This window comes from Muntiacus reevesi, chromosome 1 (assembly GCF_963930625.1).
Source record: "Muntiacus reevesi chromosome 1, mMunRee1.1, whole genome shotgun sequence".
NCBI classification, from domain to species: domain Eukaryota; kingdom Metazoa; phylum Chordata; class Mammalia; order Artiodactyla; family Cervidae; genus Muntiacus; species Muntiacus reevesi.
Genome location: NC_089249.1, coordinates 216,208,911 through 216,226,160, shown reverse-complemented (window position 1 = coordinate 216,226,160; position 17,250 = coordinate 216,208,911). Strand labels below are relative to the sequence as shown.

The window sequence follows — 17,250 nt, the reverse complement described above, 5'->3', positions numbered from 1 at the left end:
GTTAGCAATATATATATATAATTTATTTACATTCACGTCCGCTAAAATCCCTACGTGCCCTGGCGGCCGGGCAAGGCTGTGTACATAAGGCCAAGTGTAAGTGCACGAATGCACTTAAAACAGAGTCAGGGCACAAACTTCACACCACAGGCCCCACATGGGGCACCTGCCAGCCCCAGGAATGGGCATGCCATGGCACACACACTCGCCATTGTCCAGCCCGGGACTCCCATTGCATATTCACATGCCCTGTTGGGCAGGGCTCCTCATGGCTGGGGGCGGGAGAGGGGAACAGGGAGGAGCCGTTGGGTGTCCCTGGGTGGGTGGGAGAAGGGCAGCATGTGAGAGGCAGGTGTGGGCTGACACCAGGCCTGAGAGACGTGAGCAGCCTCTGGGTGTACGGCATGAGATGCGTGTCGGGGGGGACACGGGTGACAGGAGCACACAGGACATGCGTGGGCACATGGCCGTGTGGTGGTTGTGTGCCTGAATGCAGGGGCCGCCCCCTGTTCAGCTGTGGCCTTCAGTCTCGAAGGCTTGGAGCCGAGCCCCTCAGATGTGCCCCTACCCAGCAGGCACGGAAATGTTTGCATAAGATCCAGCTCAGGCAGGAGCTCTGGGGCCACGTCCCGAGCCCATCGCGTGCGTGCCTGCCTGTGTGTATGCGGCCCCCTGGCCGGGGCAGGAGGAGAGGTAACATCACACGCACAGACACACACACCGATGGGCTGGTTCCAGCCTGGGCTCCAGGCGCCATCCACCCTGGGACCCGGGGGGCCCGGGCAGAGTCAGAGCAGGTGGCAGTGCCAGCCTGGCCGCGCAGGCTGTGGCGGGGAGGGAGTGCGGGCAGGGTCTGAAAGGGCCAGTGAGAGGGGACCGCGTCCGCCAGGAGGGGGCCTGTCCGCGCAGCTCTCCCCGGTGGTGGGGAAGGGCCCTGTCTTGGCTTCTGCCTGTTCCTGGCGGGCGCCAAAGCTGGTGAGAGTGTAGGCGTTGTGGGCCTCGCCGGCCTCAGCACTCGGCCTCTGACACTGTGAAGAGGCCGGCATCTGGCTGGCCCAGCCCGGCCACTGCTGCCGCCAGCTGGCTGAGGTTGCCGTTGGGGAAGTGCCGTGCCTCCCACAGGTTGAGGATCATGGCTGTGGGGCTGGGCTTGGAGGCAAAGAAGCTGAGATGGCTGCAGAAGGGAGGGGAGCGCGTCAGCGGCCTGGCCTCACCGGGGGCTGCCGCCTCCGCCCTCCTAGACCACCCGAGGACAGGGCCTCCCTTTGCTCAGCCAAGGGGAAGCTCCAGCTGCTGGGGCTGTACCACAGGCCCCACCGTGCATCTTGTCCACCCCCGCACCCACCCCACATCCCTGCCTAAGCTGGGCTGCAGGTGGCCTTCACATCCCCTCCCTGACCCCACCGCCCACCCACCTGTCCAGGTGGAGTTTCTGGGCCAGAGTCCGCCAGTCGGCACCCCGACTGCAGGGTGGGTCCAGGCTGGTAATGATCTTCTGCCGAATGAGGAAGGGGATCTTGAAGGCACTGGGGCCCACTAGGGCTGGGACCCCCCCTTCACTCTCCAGGACCAGCAGCTCAGCGAATCTCGTGTCCTGGGAGTGGGGAAGGATGGAGGTACCTGTCAGAACTTGCCCAGCCCAGCCCACTGTTCCTGGTGCTGTGTGGGGGGGGATGCTTGGACCACCCTAGGGCACACATGGGCACTGTTGCTTCTGGGCACCCACCATGGGCCAGGTTCCTGCTCTCTGGAGTGTGGAGGTGCAGCGACCTGCCCATAGTCACACAGCCAGTGACGGGAGGAGCCTCTGACCCCATTCTACTCTCCTCTCCACCCCTCCCTAGTCACCCCTGCCAGCCTCTGCTGACCACTGAATTCCTTGCTCTCCTCGCCATCTCTACCCTCCACACTGCTTCTTCACTGTTGCCTCATCTACCTTGCACTCATCCTTCTGAGCCCCAAACAAGCCCCTCCTCTCACGGAAGTCCTCCAGGGCCCCCAAACCAGCTGTGTCCCCCTCCCGTCCTGTGGCTCCTCTTCACGGTCTCTGTCTACCTCTGTCTACATGTGCATCTACACCTCCTTCCTCGGGACACTTGGAGGAAGCTGCCACGCGGTTTCTAGGAGATGGGCTTGGGGGGCCAGGTAGGCCCAGAGCAGGGAGCAGGTTATGCGGTGCAGCCCACCTTGGTGATGTTGAAGTTGACGTTGAAGCTCTGCCCATCGCCCTCCACCTGCCACACCCACACCTTGCAGGCCAGGTCGCTGGTGCTGGGGCTGACACGCTCCAGGGTGAAAGTGCAGTGCAGGTACTGCTGCGTGCCATTCCAGATGTGATAAAAGGGGATCTCCTGGGAGCAGGGGGGTGGATTACAGAGAGGTGGTGTCAGGGGAGCGGGGCTTGGGTGAGCCTGGCTCCAAGCACCCTGAGTGTCCTCACCTGGTAGCTGACGAGGAGCTTGCTCTTCCACAGGGAGCTGGGCACATCATGGATGGACAAGCGCAGGTTGTGGTAGCTGTCTTTGAAGTGCAGGACGCGGGGCTCCTGGATCAGCTGTCCTCCTAGCTGTTTCTCCAGCTGTACCACCTCCTGCAGTGCCCCGGGTATCAGCCAAGCCCGCAGGGGCGCCCTCTCTACTGCCCCCCTCCCAGGGCCAGGGGTGGTTAGCCCTCCGGGCCAGCCTCTGTGTGACAGGTACCTTGAGTGCGTCGTGGGTGTCGTGCAGGCAGTAGACTCGGATATTGTACTCGAGGGAGGTGCAGGCCACTGGGGCGAACAGGAGCAGCTTGAGGCGCTTGGCGGCAGCCACGCTGAGGGCCTCTCCCACCAGGGCGAAGCGGCCCAGCTGCTCCGTGAAGACATAGCAGGCGCCGGCCTCTAGCTGGCAGTAGTAGAGGTGAGAGGGCGCCTCTTCACCCAGGTGCAGCACGTCCTGTGAGCAGGCCCAACGGGTCAGCTGGCGGCCAGCTGCAGCTCTGAGGACCCAACGGGTCAGCTGGCGGCCACCTGCAGCTCTGAAGACCCAACGGGTCAGCTGGCAGCCACCTGCAGCTCTGAGGACCCGACGGCTCAGCTCATGGCCAGCTGCTTCTCTAAGGAGTGGCCAGAGACTAGGGCGGGCGCGGGGCCCAGGGGCCAGGCAGGAAGGCAGACTCCACTCTGAGCCCGGGGGGATGGGGGAGGCTTCGGGCTCACCTCCCAGCTGCCTTCGCAGGACTGCTTTTTGAGGCGCAGGCTCCAGCTCTCGGGGCTGGGCTCCCCACAGTGGTCCATGGTGAGGATGACGGGCCGTGTGAGCAGGACTCCGGGGGGCCCACAGCTAACGATGGGACTCAGCAGGGTCTGACAGCCAGCTAGGGGCAACCTCAAGTGGGGAAATATGGGTGGGAAGGGAAAGGCGTCAGGGGGACCATCTTGGGAGCCTGGGGGCTGTGGAATTGGGGGAGGGGCTGTGGAATTGGGTGGCACTTAGGGATGCCCCCCCTTCCCCTGCCCTCCCTTGGGCCAGGCCAGAGCAGGCCCCACCTTAGCGGGGCTGGGTGGGGGGAGGGCAGGGGCACCAGGGTGACAGCAGGTAGGGCCGGGACCCCCACAGCCCCATCAGCAGGGCCCATGCCCACACCTCACGTCTTCCGGCTTGTGCAGTGTGAGGTAGATCTCGTAGATCTTTCCTCGGGGTATGGCGTCCGGGGGGATGAGGAGGCTGATGCCTGTGACAGGGGGCGCCGGGGCTTACCAGGGCTGCAGAGCCACCAAATGCCCCACTCTACCAGCCCCTCCCTGAGCCTCCTGCCGAGGACCGACTGGTGCCAGCCTGGCCTGGGTACAGAGGTGCCACTGGGACTGCCAGGCTGGCCAGCGGGCACAAAGCTGAGGGAACTCATGTGGGCAATGCATGCCTCATTAGCCTGGGCACAGAAGCTTCCCGTGTTTCTGTAGGATGCTGTAGGGAGGATGCTGTACCTCCGTCCCTCATCACCCACTTAAAACCTGCCCCGCCTCCAGGATAAGTCCAGCTCCTGATAGTTAAGGCCCTTGGCCCTGGGCCTGGCCTGCCCTGCACACTCGCTATTCTGAAGCCACGGCCCTAGCTGTGCCTCTGGGGGCACATCCTCCTGGCCTCCCCGAGCTCCTTTCCTCTCCCTCCGCTCGGCCACCTCTGGGCAGATACCTCGGCTCTGTTGCTCTGTGCTGGGTAACGGCCCCCGCCATGGGTGGGGCTGGGCCCTTTAACAATCCTGCCTGCTCTGGCAGCCCTCCCTAGTTTGGATGCCACTGCACACGCGTCCTGTCTGGCTGATTCACCTTTGTCCCAGTGTCTAAAGGGACAGCATCTGAAAGTATCTGCTGGGGCCCGGGAGGGAAAGCAAAGCCAGAAGTGGCGGATTTGCGGCTCCCGCCCCCTTCATGCTCCTGTGCTGCCTCCTGGTGCGGCTGCCAGGGCGGTGACAGACAGTCTGAGTGACCCACGTGTGAGTGCTCTGTGGCGGGGTATGCCCAGCCAGGTACTTATTCAGCGAATGCAAACGCTAAGGGAAAACCATGAGTCCTGCTCATGGAGCGCTCACGGAGTGCTCAGCCCACAGGGAGACAGGTAAGTGGACGGCAGCAAAGGTTGCTGGGTGTTGGGAGAGAGCAGAGAGGCGCACAGCCCCCCTGGCCACCACCCCACTGGGAGGTGAGGGGCAGATGGTCACTGAGCACCCACTGGGTGCCTGCCCTTTTCTAAGATCTTGACAAGGACCATCTCCTAGCAGCCCCCCTGAAGGAGACCATGAAGCAGAGAGAGAGAGGGAGAGCTGCCAGACCAGAAGGGGAAGTAGCAGTTAGGCCAGTGGGCGGGAGCAGAGAGGCCGTGTGTGCAGAGGGCAGCCCAGTGTATTTGGGTTCATGAAAGGACACCGAGGCTACTAAGTGCTGGAGAAGCGTGTGGGGGAGGGGAGGCCCTGGGGTGAGTCCTTGTGGTTCTGTCATGCGGGCTTTGAGGGGCAAAGTGGAAACTCCAGAAACGGACATGGTCAAGTCGGGCTCCTATGAGTAAATGCTTGCAGCTGTGAACCAGACAAGGGGCAAGTGTGGTGGCCGAGGCCTGGAGAGGCCGCAGGAAAGACAAGCAGAAGGAGGCAGGCAGAGTGGAGAAGAAAGAAGGATGCGATCGGTGCATGAATGAAGCTAGGGTGGAGATGAAGGGGGAAAAGTGAAGAAGAGCATGAGGTCAAGGTGACTCCCAGTTTCTGTCTTGATCAACTCAACTGCACTGTCCCTGAGGTAGGGAACACGGCGAGGGAGGAGGTTCTGGGGGAGGGTGGGAGACGGTGCTGTTTTAGGCACGAGGAACCTGAGGTGCTGTGAGACATACAGATGGAGCTGCCCAGGATGCAGCTGGGTGTGCGATTCTGTCACCCAGGAGAACCGCGGAGGAGTGGGAGTGATCTACACAGACACGGCGACTGAGGCCATGGAGTGGGTGAGATCAGCCGGGGAGAGGGCCCCGGGAGAAGCTCTGAGAAACACCTGCATTTAGGGAACAGGCTCCAGAAGCAGCTGGAGGGGGACGTGGAGGTCTGGGCCATGCAGGGTCACTGAAACTTAGGGAATAGAGGATGTCAGGGTGGGAGCAGGCAGTCACACCAGGCACTGTTGCTCTTTCTCAGATGTCCTAGGGGTTTCCGTGAGGGGCTGGGTGGAAAAGCCCCTGTCCGAGTGTGTTTCCTCTGCTCTCTCTCCACTAGTGCCCCCCAGCTCCCTGGGGCCTAGGGCCCGGCACACACAGGCTGGCTGGCTGTGTAGATGAATGGGCAGTCGTCCTGCGTCCTTGGACAACAGAAGGGAGACAGCTCTGGCCTCAGCCTCAGTGCCAGCACCAAAGACCGGATCCTCTCCAATAGTCTGTCCTCTTTCCTTGCTGGGCTGGCCCAGCTCTCAGGCTGAGGCTGAGAGGCACTGGAGGAACGTCAAGGCTGTGCCGCCCTCCTCCAGGAGGGACTCATGCTAGCCCTGCCTCCTAGAGCTCCCTGGGGAGCACCCTGGGGGTGTTACCCACCTGTATTAGGGATCATCAGCCGGCCCCCGAGGAAGTTGAAGGTCCCATAGGCCATGTTGCTGGTGCCGCGGGGCAGGGAGCGGAAGTAGTTCTGGGTGGAGAGGCGGGAGACGAAGTCCTCCGCGTCCGAGGTGGGCGAGCTGTGGTGCAGCGTGTGGCGGCCGCTGCCCAGGGGGCTGAGCAGGTGCCCGTTGGTGAGCTGGAACTTGGGGCTGGGCCCATCTTGCCGGGGACACAGGCTGCCCTGGTAGGTGGTAGTGGTGGTGCTGAGGTCTGGCTGGATGGTGAGCAGATGGGGACTGTCTGCAAGGATCAAGATGGACTCAGAGTGGCACAGGGGCTGGGAGGGTGGGGGCGGCCCCGTGTGGGCAACTCTTGGCGTGGAGGCCCCGGCACGAGTGTGGGGGGCAGGGGCACCCCACCTGCTTTGCTGGGCTTGATGCTGACGGGCTGGAAGCCTGAGGTGAGGATGGACGAGTCGGCCACGTCCGAGTCCAGTCCCTCCTTCTTGCGGCAGTACACAAGAATGAGGACGAGCAGCAGCAAGAGGAGGCACACAGCCACGGCTATGAGGCCCACATAGAGGGCCACGTCCTCTGGGCCAGAAGCAGCTGTGGGAGAGAGTGCAGCCTTGAGAGGGGTAGGGGGCAGGAAGCCAGGAAGGAGAGGTCAGCAGTCTACACCCCAGGGGGACGGGGCCTCCACTCCTTGGGCATCAGCGCCAGGGGGTGGTGGGATGCTGGCAACAAGGGGCATGAAATATCAGCACGCATGCATTCCAGTCCTGCATCTGCCACTGCCCCACTGTGTCACTCTGAGCAAACGGCATGCCTCACCGGCTCAATTCATACTCAAGTTGCTACTGATGGAGAATGGAGGCGGGGAAGAGCCACTTCTCTGGATGGCCTGGAACCTGGCTAAACCAGCTCTTCTGGGGCCATGGGGCCAGGGGCAGCTGAGGATGAGGGTGAGCTCCTAGTATCCCTAAAGCAGGGAATCTGCTTTTTGGGGCAGGGCGTGGGGGTGGGGGATTCTGCCAATCTGTTTACTGGCCAACCCCTGGACCAGGATCAGGGATGCTGGGCTCTTCTCTTCTGCCTCCCCTCCAGGCCTGGGGCAGGGTTGAGGAGGGAGTGATTGACTGCCTGGAGAAAGCGATATTGATTTTAGAAGGGTTTTGCATAATGGAAGAAATGTCCATCAGAAAGGAATTGACACAGATAATTAGGTTTTTAATTGAAAGAATGGGGGAGGGTGTGTTCTAGAGAAAAAAAAAAATCCAACCGAGATCTTTAATTGTTAGTTACGGCCTTGTAATTAACAGGCCTCACAAGCCTGGTGTCCCCACAGGACTTGTATGCGCACTTGGGGGACGGGGCAGAGGTAAAACTGTAGGAGAGGACGGGAAGGCGTTTGGGAGACGATCCCAGAGGCTTGGTGTGCGCGGTAACAGCACCGATGTATGCAAGTCTCAGGGCAGGTGTGGGAAGTATTGGGGTGTATGTGGGCATGTGTCGGGTGTGTTAGGGATGGGGGGGCCCCCTAAAGGTTCTGAGCTTTGAATAGAAGGTGCAGCCTGGGGAAGGGATCGGGCTCCCTGAGCCATCACCGCCCCGGGGCCGGGCAGGGCCAACCCTGGCAACGCAAGCGGGCTCCTGGGTGGAGAGGACTCACTGTGCACGCAGAGGTCGCTGGTACAATTGCGGGTATCCAGGTCAGCCCCTTGGCACTCCTCGCCTCCATTGCGGGGCGCGGGGTCTGAGCACTCACGGCTGCGCCAGTGGGTACAGTCAAGCCCACAGGCCGACCACTTGCTCCACGGGCTCCAGCTGCCATCCACTAGACACGAGACAGACACGGACAGAGACGAGATGGCATGGTCAGCCCAGGGAGCTATAGCCCAGGCTGTCTGCCAGCGTGGCCCTGCTGGGCAGCCGGACCTGGTGCAACGCCAGGGCCAGGGCCAAGCCTGCCAGTCTGCGAGCCCTCTGGTGTCCAGCAGGCCTGGATGACGCATGCTCATGACAGGAGGCACAATGACGCTGGGCCTGCTCGGCTCTCCCCACACCAGGGACCGACCTGGCCCTGGGGCAGCGAGGGCCCTCGGTCGCACAATGACCCCTTGACCCCAGGCGTGGGTGGCTCTGCAGTACCAGGTTGGGCCCTGCCCCACATGGACTGTCCCTGTCCCGATGACACCTCGGACCCTGTGACTCGGCCCCTCCGCTGAGGCTGAGCCTGCACACAGACTGAGCCCTGCCTCCGATCACACTGAACCCCATCCTGGCCTTGGACTGAGCCTGGCCCTGCGTGCGGGTGGGTGGGATGGAGCCAATGGGGAGCAGGCTGGTGGGCACGATGGAGCCAGGGCACGGAGATGGCGTGGTGAAGAGCGATGCGGGAGGTGGCGGCCGCTGGTACCTGGGCACAGGGTGGCGCAGGCTGTTTTCTGGACATTCTGCCCCTCACAGAAGGCGCCCCCGTTGAGAGGCGCCGGGTTGGTGCAGCTCCGGCTCCTTTTCTGCCAGCCGCGCCCACAGCTGGCGCTGCAGACAGACCACTCAGTCCACGTCGACCACCCACCGTTCACTGGCCGGACAGAGAAGGACTGGGTCAGGGAGCGGGGGCTTCCTTGGACATGTTGGCCCAGGGGCCAGAGCAGGAGGACAGAGGGGCTGTGAGCTGGGAGTGGGCAGGGTGCAGCTGGGCTGAGAGAAAAGCCCTGGAGGGGAGGCCACGCTTCTGCCCTTCCGCCCCCTGGAGCCTGGCAGCGCCCGCTCCACAGTCCCTTTCCCGGTGGGCACTGCAGGCGCTCAGGACAGCCAGCCCTAGCTGCAGCTCCCACACGCTCCTCCAACCCAAACCCCAGCCTTTTACAGGGTGACTCCCGTACCCCTCCTTCTGTCTGCTCCTGGGGGCGCCTGGGTCACTCTACTTCCACCCTGGGGTCTGTCATTTTTCTAGACTTCCATCTTGTCCCTTCATCTCCTCCTGCACCATGTTGCCTGACCACAGGTAAGCCAAGGGATGGTCCGGCCACCAATAACACCTCTGTCCAGACAAGCCCCTTGGCTCCTCGACAGCCACGGCCAGCCCTTCTCCCATCCTTCCCCATCAGGCCATGGCTCGGTCGGCCTGGTCCTGGCTCTGCAGAGAGCCAGCCACGTGTGGTTGCCGCGAAGGCACCCCAGCGCCTCTCCTATGCCCGGAGCCCTTCCACCCCGCCAGCACCGGGGCCCACCATAGACGATGACAGCAGCAGAGGCGCTGCGGCGACGAGCCACGATGTTCTTGGCCACGCAGGTGTAGTTGGCCGTGTCGGCCAGGCGGGCCTGTCGCACCACCAGGCTATGCTCCCGTGTGATGTACACGTTGGGGTCCATGGATGGGTCCACGAGGTCCTCGTTCCGGAGCCACTCCACCTGGGGGAGGGAGCCATGCCACTGCACCGCCTGACTGTGCTGGCCCTGCCCAGAGCGAGCGTGGCCCCTGGGTAGGGGGGGATCAGCCTGGAGGGCTGGGCAGGGTGGGGCTGAGGCCTGGGAGCACTGCCACCTGGAGCGGCACCGCAGCCCCGCTCACCTCGGCTGGGGGGATGCCCTCCGGTGGGCGGCAGGGCAGCACGATGCCCTGCTCCAGCGACACCTCCTTGGCCAGGGGCTCCTGCTCAAAGTTCTTCCGCAAATCTGGGGGCAGAACAGAAGCGTCCCCCTGGCTGAGTGCCTCACGCTGGGTCAGCCTGGCTGGTCCTGCTGAGATCATGGCACAGGCCAGGAAGAAGCGTCCAGTGCCCGGGGGGAACGTAGTGTAGTGGGTGGCTGGGCGGCATCCGTAAGCACTCCCTCCAGCCGTCAAGGCAGGACCTGAGGATTTCTTACGGGACCGCCTCCCGGGTGACACCCTGGGGCCCTCTGCCCCGGACTCACAAGCAATGCGGATGTAGGCCTTCTGACTCTTGGTGGTGCCCGAGGAGCTCCACGCCACGCACTGACACCAGAACTCCTCCAGCCCGAACACCTTCTCCACCTGCTGCCGCGACACGTTGATGCGGACCTCCATGGAGGGCAGTCCTGAGAAGGGAGGGGCGGGGAGCAAGGGCCGTGTCTTGCGCATGGTCCTCACGGCCCAGTCCCCTGTGGGGTCCCTGCACCACCACACACACTCCCTCCGCTGAGCAGGAGAGTGGGTGGACACTGGGGGCCGCCCTCTGCCTGGAGAAGGGGCTCCCAGGCAGTCCGGAAAGTCCTGACTATCTCCTGAAAGTCAGGAGTGGGTACTTGGTCACCCAAGGCCTATCTCCCTGGAGTCAAAAAAAGTCAGGAAAGGGGTTTCCTGCTATTTCAGAGACAAAGTCACGGAGGAACCTGGGGCAATGGAGGCTGACCTCTAAAGGACCCCAGGCAGAAGGGGTGAGGCAGATAGGCCAGCCCAGGGGTCCTTTGTGGGTAAAAACAAGAGGTAAGGAGGGATCTAGGGCTTCCCTGATAGCTCAGATGGTGAAGGATCTGCATGCAGTGCTGGAGACCTGGGTTCAATTCCTGGGTCAGGAAGATCCTCTGGAGAAGGAAATGGCTCCCCACTCCAGTTTTCTTGCCTGGAGACTCCCATGGACAGAGGAGCCTGGTGGGCTACAATTCATGGGGTCACAAATAGTCGTACACGACTGAGCTACTAACACCTTCACTTTCACATAGTTATCTGGCTGGCCTCCTGGGGTTAGTAGGTAGATCCTCATGTGTGATGATATAATAACAGCTATTAACAAGATAATGGCAGTGATTATGTAGTATGATAATAGACCCCTGGGGCTTAGACAGGGTTTCAGCGCTGGCTTATCTTCTCCAGTCTGCTCCCTTGAAGGTATTTGCTCCCATTCTGTGGATGGGGAAACAGAGGCTCATAGAGGCAGTGGCTTGCCAGAGGTGCCCAGAGCTGCCTGCTGTCTGAATCCAGAATGTGTTCAGGGTTCATGGGGGTGAGGGGGTGTGCTGCTAGGGGTGCCCCTCGTACCAGAAGAAACACTGGTGATGGGGAGAGACAGCCCACAGAGGGCAAGCTGGCCTGTGATGGGTGTCTGGGACCTACTTTATCCTGCATGGACTAGAAGAGAAGGATCCCTTCTCAAGGGTGGACACAGTACCCAGCCCCCACACATCTGCCACACCCAGAACCAGGTGTGGGGTGTCTTGGGAGGGTCCAGGCCTCTGAGGACCCAGAAGGGAGGGGGGACCCCAGCCCTTCTCCAGCCCTCTGGACCTTAGCTGAAACCAGTGTCCCCAGGAGTGAGAAAAGACTGTTTGTTTCCAATTCCTCCTCCTCCTGACCCCAATTTCCCTCGGGTCACTGGCTTATCAGAAAGAGGGAGAGAGGCTGGTGCTTCCATTGTTAACAGAGAAATTCAATTAGGGCTGCCTTGCAGGAGGAGCAGCGGCCCAGTCGAGCAGGCAAGCCAGGAGGCTGTTTTCTGTCTTAATTTCTCTAACATGTCTTTCTCTGACCCCTGCCCAGACCCCTCCTCGTGAGTCTCTCCGGCTCCCACACAGGTCCCCAGATTTTTCCCACTCACCCTTGTCCCCTTGCACTGTGAGTTCTCACAGGAGATGGGGGGCTCACCTCTGGCTGAGGTCGGTGTCACTGGAGATCCCTCCCTTCTGGGCACCGCCAGCCCCATACTCTGAGGCACTGGATGTGAACATCCTTAGGGGTGGGGTGAGGGCTGAGAGGTGAGAAGGGGTCCCTCACAGGGTCTGTGTATAGGAGAGGGGCCCTGGGCACCAGCTATCTGTCAAGCATCTGAGAAGGAGCTGTGCACCTACTTGGGGGTAGAGACAGGGTCCTCTCTCTCAGCCTTTGGGGTTAGTGGTAGGAGACTTGCAGAACATTCTGAACCGGATGCTTTTCCTCTCTTGGTGGACAGGTCTACGGAAAGACTGCTCCGTCTCCCAGGGTGGTGGGGGGAGCTCACGCACCACCCAGGCAGCTTAGCTCACGGAGAACAGCACTAAATTTAAAGTGCTCCTATTTCTTCCTCCCTGTCTCCTCCCTCTTCTGTCCTGCCACCTCCTCCTCTCCTTCTTGCTGCCACAAATGAGGGCCAAGTTTGTCCACGAGCTCTAGATCCAGGCAGCACCCTTGAGCCGCACAAGCTCTGGGGGTGGGGCAGACCCGAGCCGGCTGGGCCTTGAAGTGAGGGGCTGCACCCTCCCAGCTGCAGGTTGCCGAGCAGCCGGGCTCCCGGGAGCAGTTTCTGGGCACGGCTGTGTCTGCACCTGCCTGGTAAATGGGAGCAGATGCCAGCCTGGGGGAGGGCAGCAGGAAGGTGGGGGGGTCCCTGCTGGCCCAGGTCCGGGAGCAGGTCGAGTGTGTGCAGGCGTGTGAGGGCTTGGGTGTGTGGGGAGGCCCTGGTGTGTGCATGCTGAGTGTTTCTGGGAGGTGGAAGGGTGGGAGTGGGGGCCTCTGAGGCCAAGCAAGTGCGTAGGATACCTTCTTACCAAACTGCTTTTCATAATCAGTCGGTTTGTTTAACACACAATAAATAATATACTCCCAGACCAGAGTCCAGTACTTGGTAAATTTTCAACTTTTACACTATCAGTGGGTTTGGGTTAAAGAGTTTTCAGGCTTTGGTCCCTTCCCCCTGGGTCCCCTAGATGGGGAATGGGGGCAAGCAAAGGGGAGACCAGATACTCTCTCCTGGGGTGTCCATTCAACCATCCCTGCCCTCATGCAGCGCTCCAGATTTGGGCTGACCTCTGCCTCTGTCATGCCTGCCTGGCCACAGCATGCCTGGGTCAGGGTCTTGGGTTTGTGTATATCATGGGTGCCACCCACTGCCTGGGCATCCATTTGTGTGTGAGGGAAACCGATCTCTTTGCCTCAAAGCACTCAGCGGCTTTGGGTTAAGAAGTCAATAAGATCAGAGAAAATTCAAATGGGCTGGCCATGGGAGGCCTCAGGTTGGAGGCTCAGAGCAGGAGGGGACCCTGGTGGCCACGGGTGGGATGTGTCTCTGTGAGCTCTGCTCTCCACCTGGCTTGAAGAGAGCAAGGCCAGGAGAGCCTGTGGGACTGGCCTGGACTGTGACTGCTTTGCAGGCAAGAGCCTGGGTCTCGCCCAAGCCGTGGATATCAGACCTCATGATAGCAGGAGACAAGGAGGGGTATATATGGGAAGCCTGGAAGGACAGGTTGTGAGCAATTGGGGGCTGGCCTGGAGACTTCCCAAGAGGTTGCAGGACACGCCCTCAAGGCTGCAGGGAGACAGGCTGTGGTGATTTCCTCTTCCTCGCCTGTTCCTTCCCAGGGGGACCTACCACAGCAGCAGGAGAACTCTTGATGCTGCAAAGTGAGACTGGGCCCTGAGCATGGGGCAGGGAAGACCTGGAGTTGGGCTCCAGTTGGGTATGAGAAATCTCACAGGTGCCCCCAGCAACCTGCCAGGGGCCCCTCCTCATCCCCATTTTACAGATAAGGAAACTGAGGCCACGGACCCTATCCATTCCCCTCCCGAGGGTGGGAAGCAAAACTGGATCACCAGCACCAAGAGCCTTGCGGGCTAAATTCCTAGCACCTCACCCAGACCTGGCACATGGCAGGTACTCTGTTGACACCTGAGGACTGCAAGAAGGCTGCTGCCAGCAGCAGGTGTGTGTAAGGCCAGGACAAGGCAGGCTCAAGGACTTGGCTGAGGGCTCGTGCTGAAGACCAGCCCCGCTGACCCTGCTAGGGTAGGATGGCGTGTGACTTCTATGGCCCAAAAGACCTGTTTGGAGCCCTGGATGAGTCAGAGCATCTGTAACACGACAGACTGGCTCTGAGGGCTAAATCAGACGCTGCCCAGACTCAGGGCTTGTCTGCTCACACCTGCGTCCTTGTGCAAGCTGCTGTGTTCTCCAGGGCAGGGCCCTGTCCCCTGGCCTCCCTCTGCCCAACCCTGCCTCCCACAGTGCAGTGTGGCTGCAGCTTCCTCGTCCGCTGACCACCACCTCCACCCCTACTCCTGCTGCCCCAGGCCTGGGCCTCTGGCCGACCTGCTGTGCCCTGCACTGGACACCTGCTATGTCCTTTGATCTGCTGGTCATTCCAGGATGGACGGCAGCCCTCACTCTGGAATTCCTTCCTGGGCCGCCTGGTGTCTTCTGCCTGGAGCATGGGCCAGCGCTCTGGGCCTTGGTCTCCTGCCTCCTCTTGCCATCACTGTGAGTGGTTCTGGGTGCCCCCTGCTGGCCCTCTGACTCAGACCTCACTCAAGTGGCCATACCTGGCACGGGGTCCACGTGCTGTGTGCCTCAGGCTGGCTGAGCCGTGGTGGGAAGGGGCTGCGGACTTAACCGGAGGACTCAGCCTGTGTGGGGGGCTCCACGGAGCATCAAGGTGAAGTGAAGTCGCTCAGTCATGTCCAACTCTTTGCAACCCCATAGACTATAACCCGTCAGACTCCTCTGTCCATGGAATGCTCCAGGCAAGAATACTGGAGTGGGTAGCCATTCCCTTCTCCAGGGGATCTTCCGGACCCAGAGATCGAACCCAGGTCTCCCGCATTGCAGGCAGATTCTTTATGGTCTGAGCCACCAGGGAAGCCCCTTCAAGGTGAAAGGGGCCGGAAATGAGCTTAACTGGGGTCCAGTTAGTGAGCAGGAGAGGCTGCTGTCAGCTCCACCTGGCCTGTTCTCGGAGCATAAGTTTCCAAACAATGGCTTTCTGCCCCTACCCCCAGGGCTGGAGGAGGGAAATGAAGGGGCCCACAGAAGCGGCACTTCCTGGGTCTGCCTCTCCTGTCAGACCTCCACACAGGCCCCGAGCATCACCCACAGCACCAGTCATGGCACTCGGTAGCCTTGAAATCCCACAGCACTGTGACCTCACTCCAGAGCTGAACGGGTGAGGCTCCGGGGTGGCCCCAGTCCCCGGCGCCCACTCCACCCCTCCCCGCTGAGCCCTGACACGCCTATCTATCTGCCTCCAGGCCTTTGCTGGCGCTGTATCCTTTCCTGGGTCACCTGGGACACCCTTCCCCTCTTCTTGCCCTGACCAGGGTTACACGTCCCTGCCCTGAAGAGCCCACCCCGGGCAGCCCCAGCTCCCAGGACTCATGGAGACGTCGCCATGCCGCCCACCTTCTCTGCGGGGTTGTATCTCCGGCTGGGGAGTGGTTGCTTAGGGAGTGAGCGCACCAACAAACCATCACGGAATTGAGGTCTGTGAGCTCTTCTGTCATCTGGGACCCACTCTTTCCAAACCTGTCTCTGCTGGCACCACTCACCAGGCAACCAATCCCTCAGAAGGAGCGGCCAGGACCTGCCCCACCATCCACAGCTCTCTGGGATATTTTGGTGGGGAGGCTTCCCTTTCACTCCCCCACCAAGCAATGAAGTCTGGTGAAGGTAGGCCTCCCGGAGACGGCCTTGGTGTGTACACAGGCGGTCCTGCCCGCATAGAGCTGGTTAGTTTCGCCCTGGCCTTTGCTCTCAGGTGGGCAGCAGGGCCCCCTCGCTGAGTCTCCACTGCCTCGGCGGCCGAGACGCCCCCAACCACCCCCTCCCGTCCCCTTCCCTCGCGCCTTGCTGGCCTCACCGCTGCTCCCATCCGTGCTGCGCTCAATCACATGGTCCACCTGGCGCACCCACTCCCCGTTGCACTTGAAGAAGATCTGCGTGGCGGGCGTGGCCTTGCACACCAGCAGCACCGGCTTGTTCTTGACTATGTACACGTCCTCGGGCTCCACCAGGAAGTGGGGAAGCAGGTCTGGGCTGGAGCCGGGCACCGGGTTGGCCACCGTGGCACTCTGCTGGGCACCTGCGGTAGGAGCAAACAGGGCCGGTGAGTCGGGGGTGGGCGCTGCTGGACTCGGGGGCCCTCCTGGGGCCACCTGCCCGCCCAGGGGCCAGGGCCGGGGCCTGGAGACATCTGTGTCTCCCGGGTGAGAAGACACCTGTGGGGCCAGGCTCTGCCGCTTCCAGTCCAGTGAGCCGGGCTGCCTAAGTGGGCCTCTCCCCAGCCCTCAGTGTAAAACGGGAGGAGCAGCAGCCCTCCCCACCTCCCCGCCCCCTGCCCCCCGCCTTATGAAGACCTGTGGAGACCTGAAATGAGACAAAGGCGCAAGTGCCAGCATATGGCGATTGTCGGGGCTCGTTACTCCCCTGGTAGAAGGTCAGGGATCTGGGGAGGTGCCAGGAAGAGCTGGAGGAGGCAGAGGGCCCCAGCAGCCAGGGGTTAGGGGGTCAGGAGTCCCTTCCTCTGGTGCCGGGCTGCCTGGGGGCTGCTTCTGGCTTGCTCCCCATTCCTGGCTCCTGCACTTTGTAGGGGCTGAGAAAATAGCATGTGAATGAAGTGGGGCGAGACTGTGGCAGGTTCGGATGGGAGGGGTGCTGGTGGCTACAGGTGAGGCCCCTGTAGCGGGGAGGGGCAAGCTGGGGTGAGCCTGGGCTGCTGGGTGGGAGGGTCTCCGGCAGGGTGGGAGCCAGGAAGGGGTATCTGGGAGCCTGAGCCTAAAGTCTCACTCTTTAAGGGGAACCGAACATGGGTTTCCTTCTAATTTTAACTGAAAACCACAGCTATCCCACAAGTCATTTGTTGCTAATTACACAGGTAATTGGCTCTGAGGCTTTGGTGGAAGTAAAACCCTCAGCAGTCTGCTCCCCCAGCAGGACCCGGGGAAGGTGGGGAGGGGTTGGAGGCAGAGTAGCCTCAGCCTCCACACCCACCAGACAGGCCCCCTGACAGCTGGGCCTCTCTCGGGGCTGCAGTCACTTCCCCCAACACACACTCCCAACCAACAGGGGCCTCTGGGCATATGGAAGGAAATGCTTGGACTTCAGAGACCCTGCTAGGGTGACCTTGGGTGAGTTACCCCTTCTGTGGAGGTCCTGACTGCCCACTGCAGGTCTGGAGGTCCTCCCGCAGTGGCTTCCCAGTTCCACTACCCTCCTCACCCACAGCCCAAAACCCGTGGAGGGCTTCTAATGGGGGGCCTGGCTCTTTGGGCCCAGGGGGCATCCACACTGCTCTTTCTCTCTCTCTTGCTGGCACAGGACCCTCTCTTTCTAAGGAGGGAGTCCCCTCCCCTCAAGACTGTGATTTTGGGGAGGGGATCTGTGCCTGGTCTGTAGGCGCCAAGGGGGTGAGCTGGGAAAGTCTGCAGAGGCTGAGAAACCTGCTGTGACTTCAGGTAACCCTCACTCCCCCCAACCCCAGGCTGTTTCTCTGCC

General features: G+C 61.5%; 1 protein-coding gene across 1 annotated transcript in view; it reads right to left on the bottom strand.

Moving 5' to 3' along the window:
- Positions 1-11: 11 nt before the first annotated feature.
- UNC5A (unc-5 netrin receptor A) overlaps positions 12-17,250 on the bottom strand; it is a 64,478-nt gene continuing 47,239 nt past the window's right edge. Inside the window, exons 2-15 of the mRNA XM_065934671.1 lie at positions 15,617-15,838; positions 9,971-10,114; positions 9,627-9,730; positions 9,286-9,466; positions 7,719-7,883; positions 6,467-6,655; positions 6,045-6,347; positions 3,624-3,711; positions 3,197-3,365; positions 2,700-2,933; positions 2,441-2,590; positions 2,187-2,351; positions 1,416-1,594; positions 12-1,174 (exon numbers count right to left, since the gene is read on the bottom strand). Of these exons, the coding sequence (XP_065790743.1) occupies positions 1,009-1,174; positions 1,416-1,594; positions 2,187-2,351; positions 2,441-2,590; positions 2,700-2,933; positions 3,197-3,365; positions 3,624-3,711; positions 6,045-6,347; positions 6,467-6,655; positions 7,719-7,883; positions 9,286-9,466; positions 9,627-9,730; positions 9,971-10,114; positions 15,617-15,838 (2,459 nt within the window). The 3' untranslated portion in view covers positions 12-1,008. The remainder of the gene's footprint in view (positions 1,175-1,415; positions 1,595-2,186; positions 2,352-2,440; positions 2,591-2,699; positions 2,934-3,196; positions 3,366-3,623; positions 3,712-6,044; positions 6,348-6,466; positions 6,656-7,718; positions 7,884-9,285; positions 9,467-9,626; positions 9,731-9,970; positions 10,115-15,616; positions 15,839-17,250) is intronic.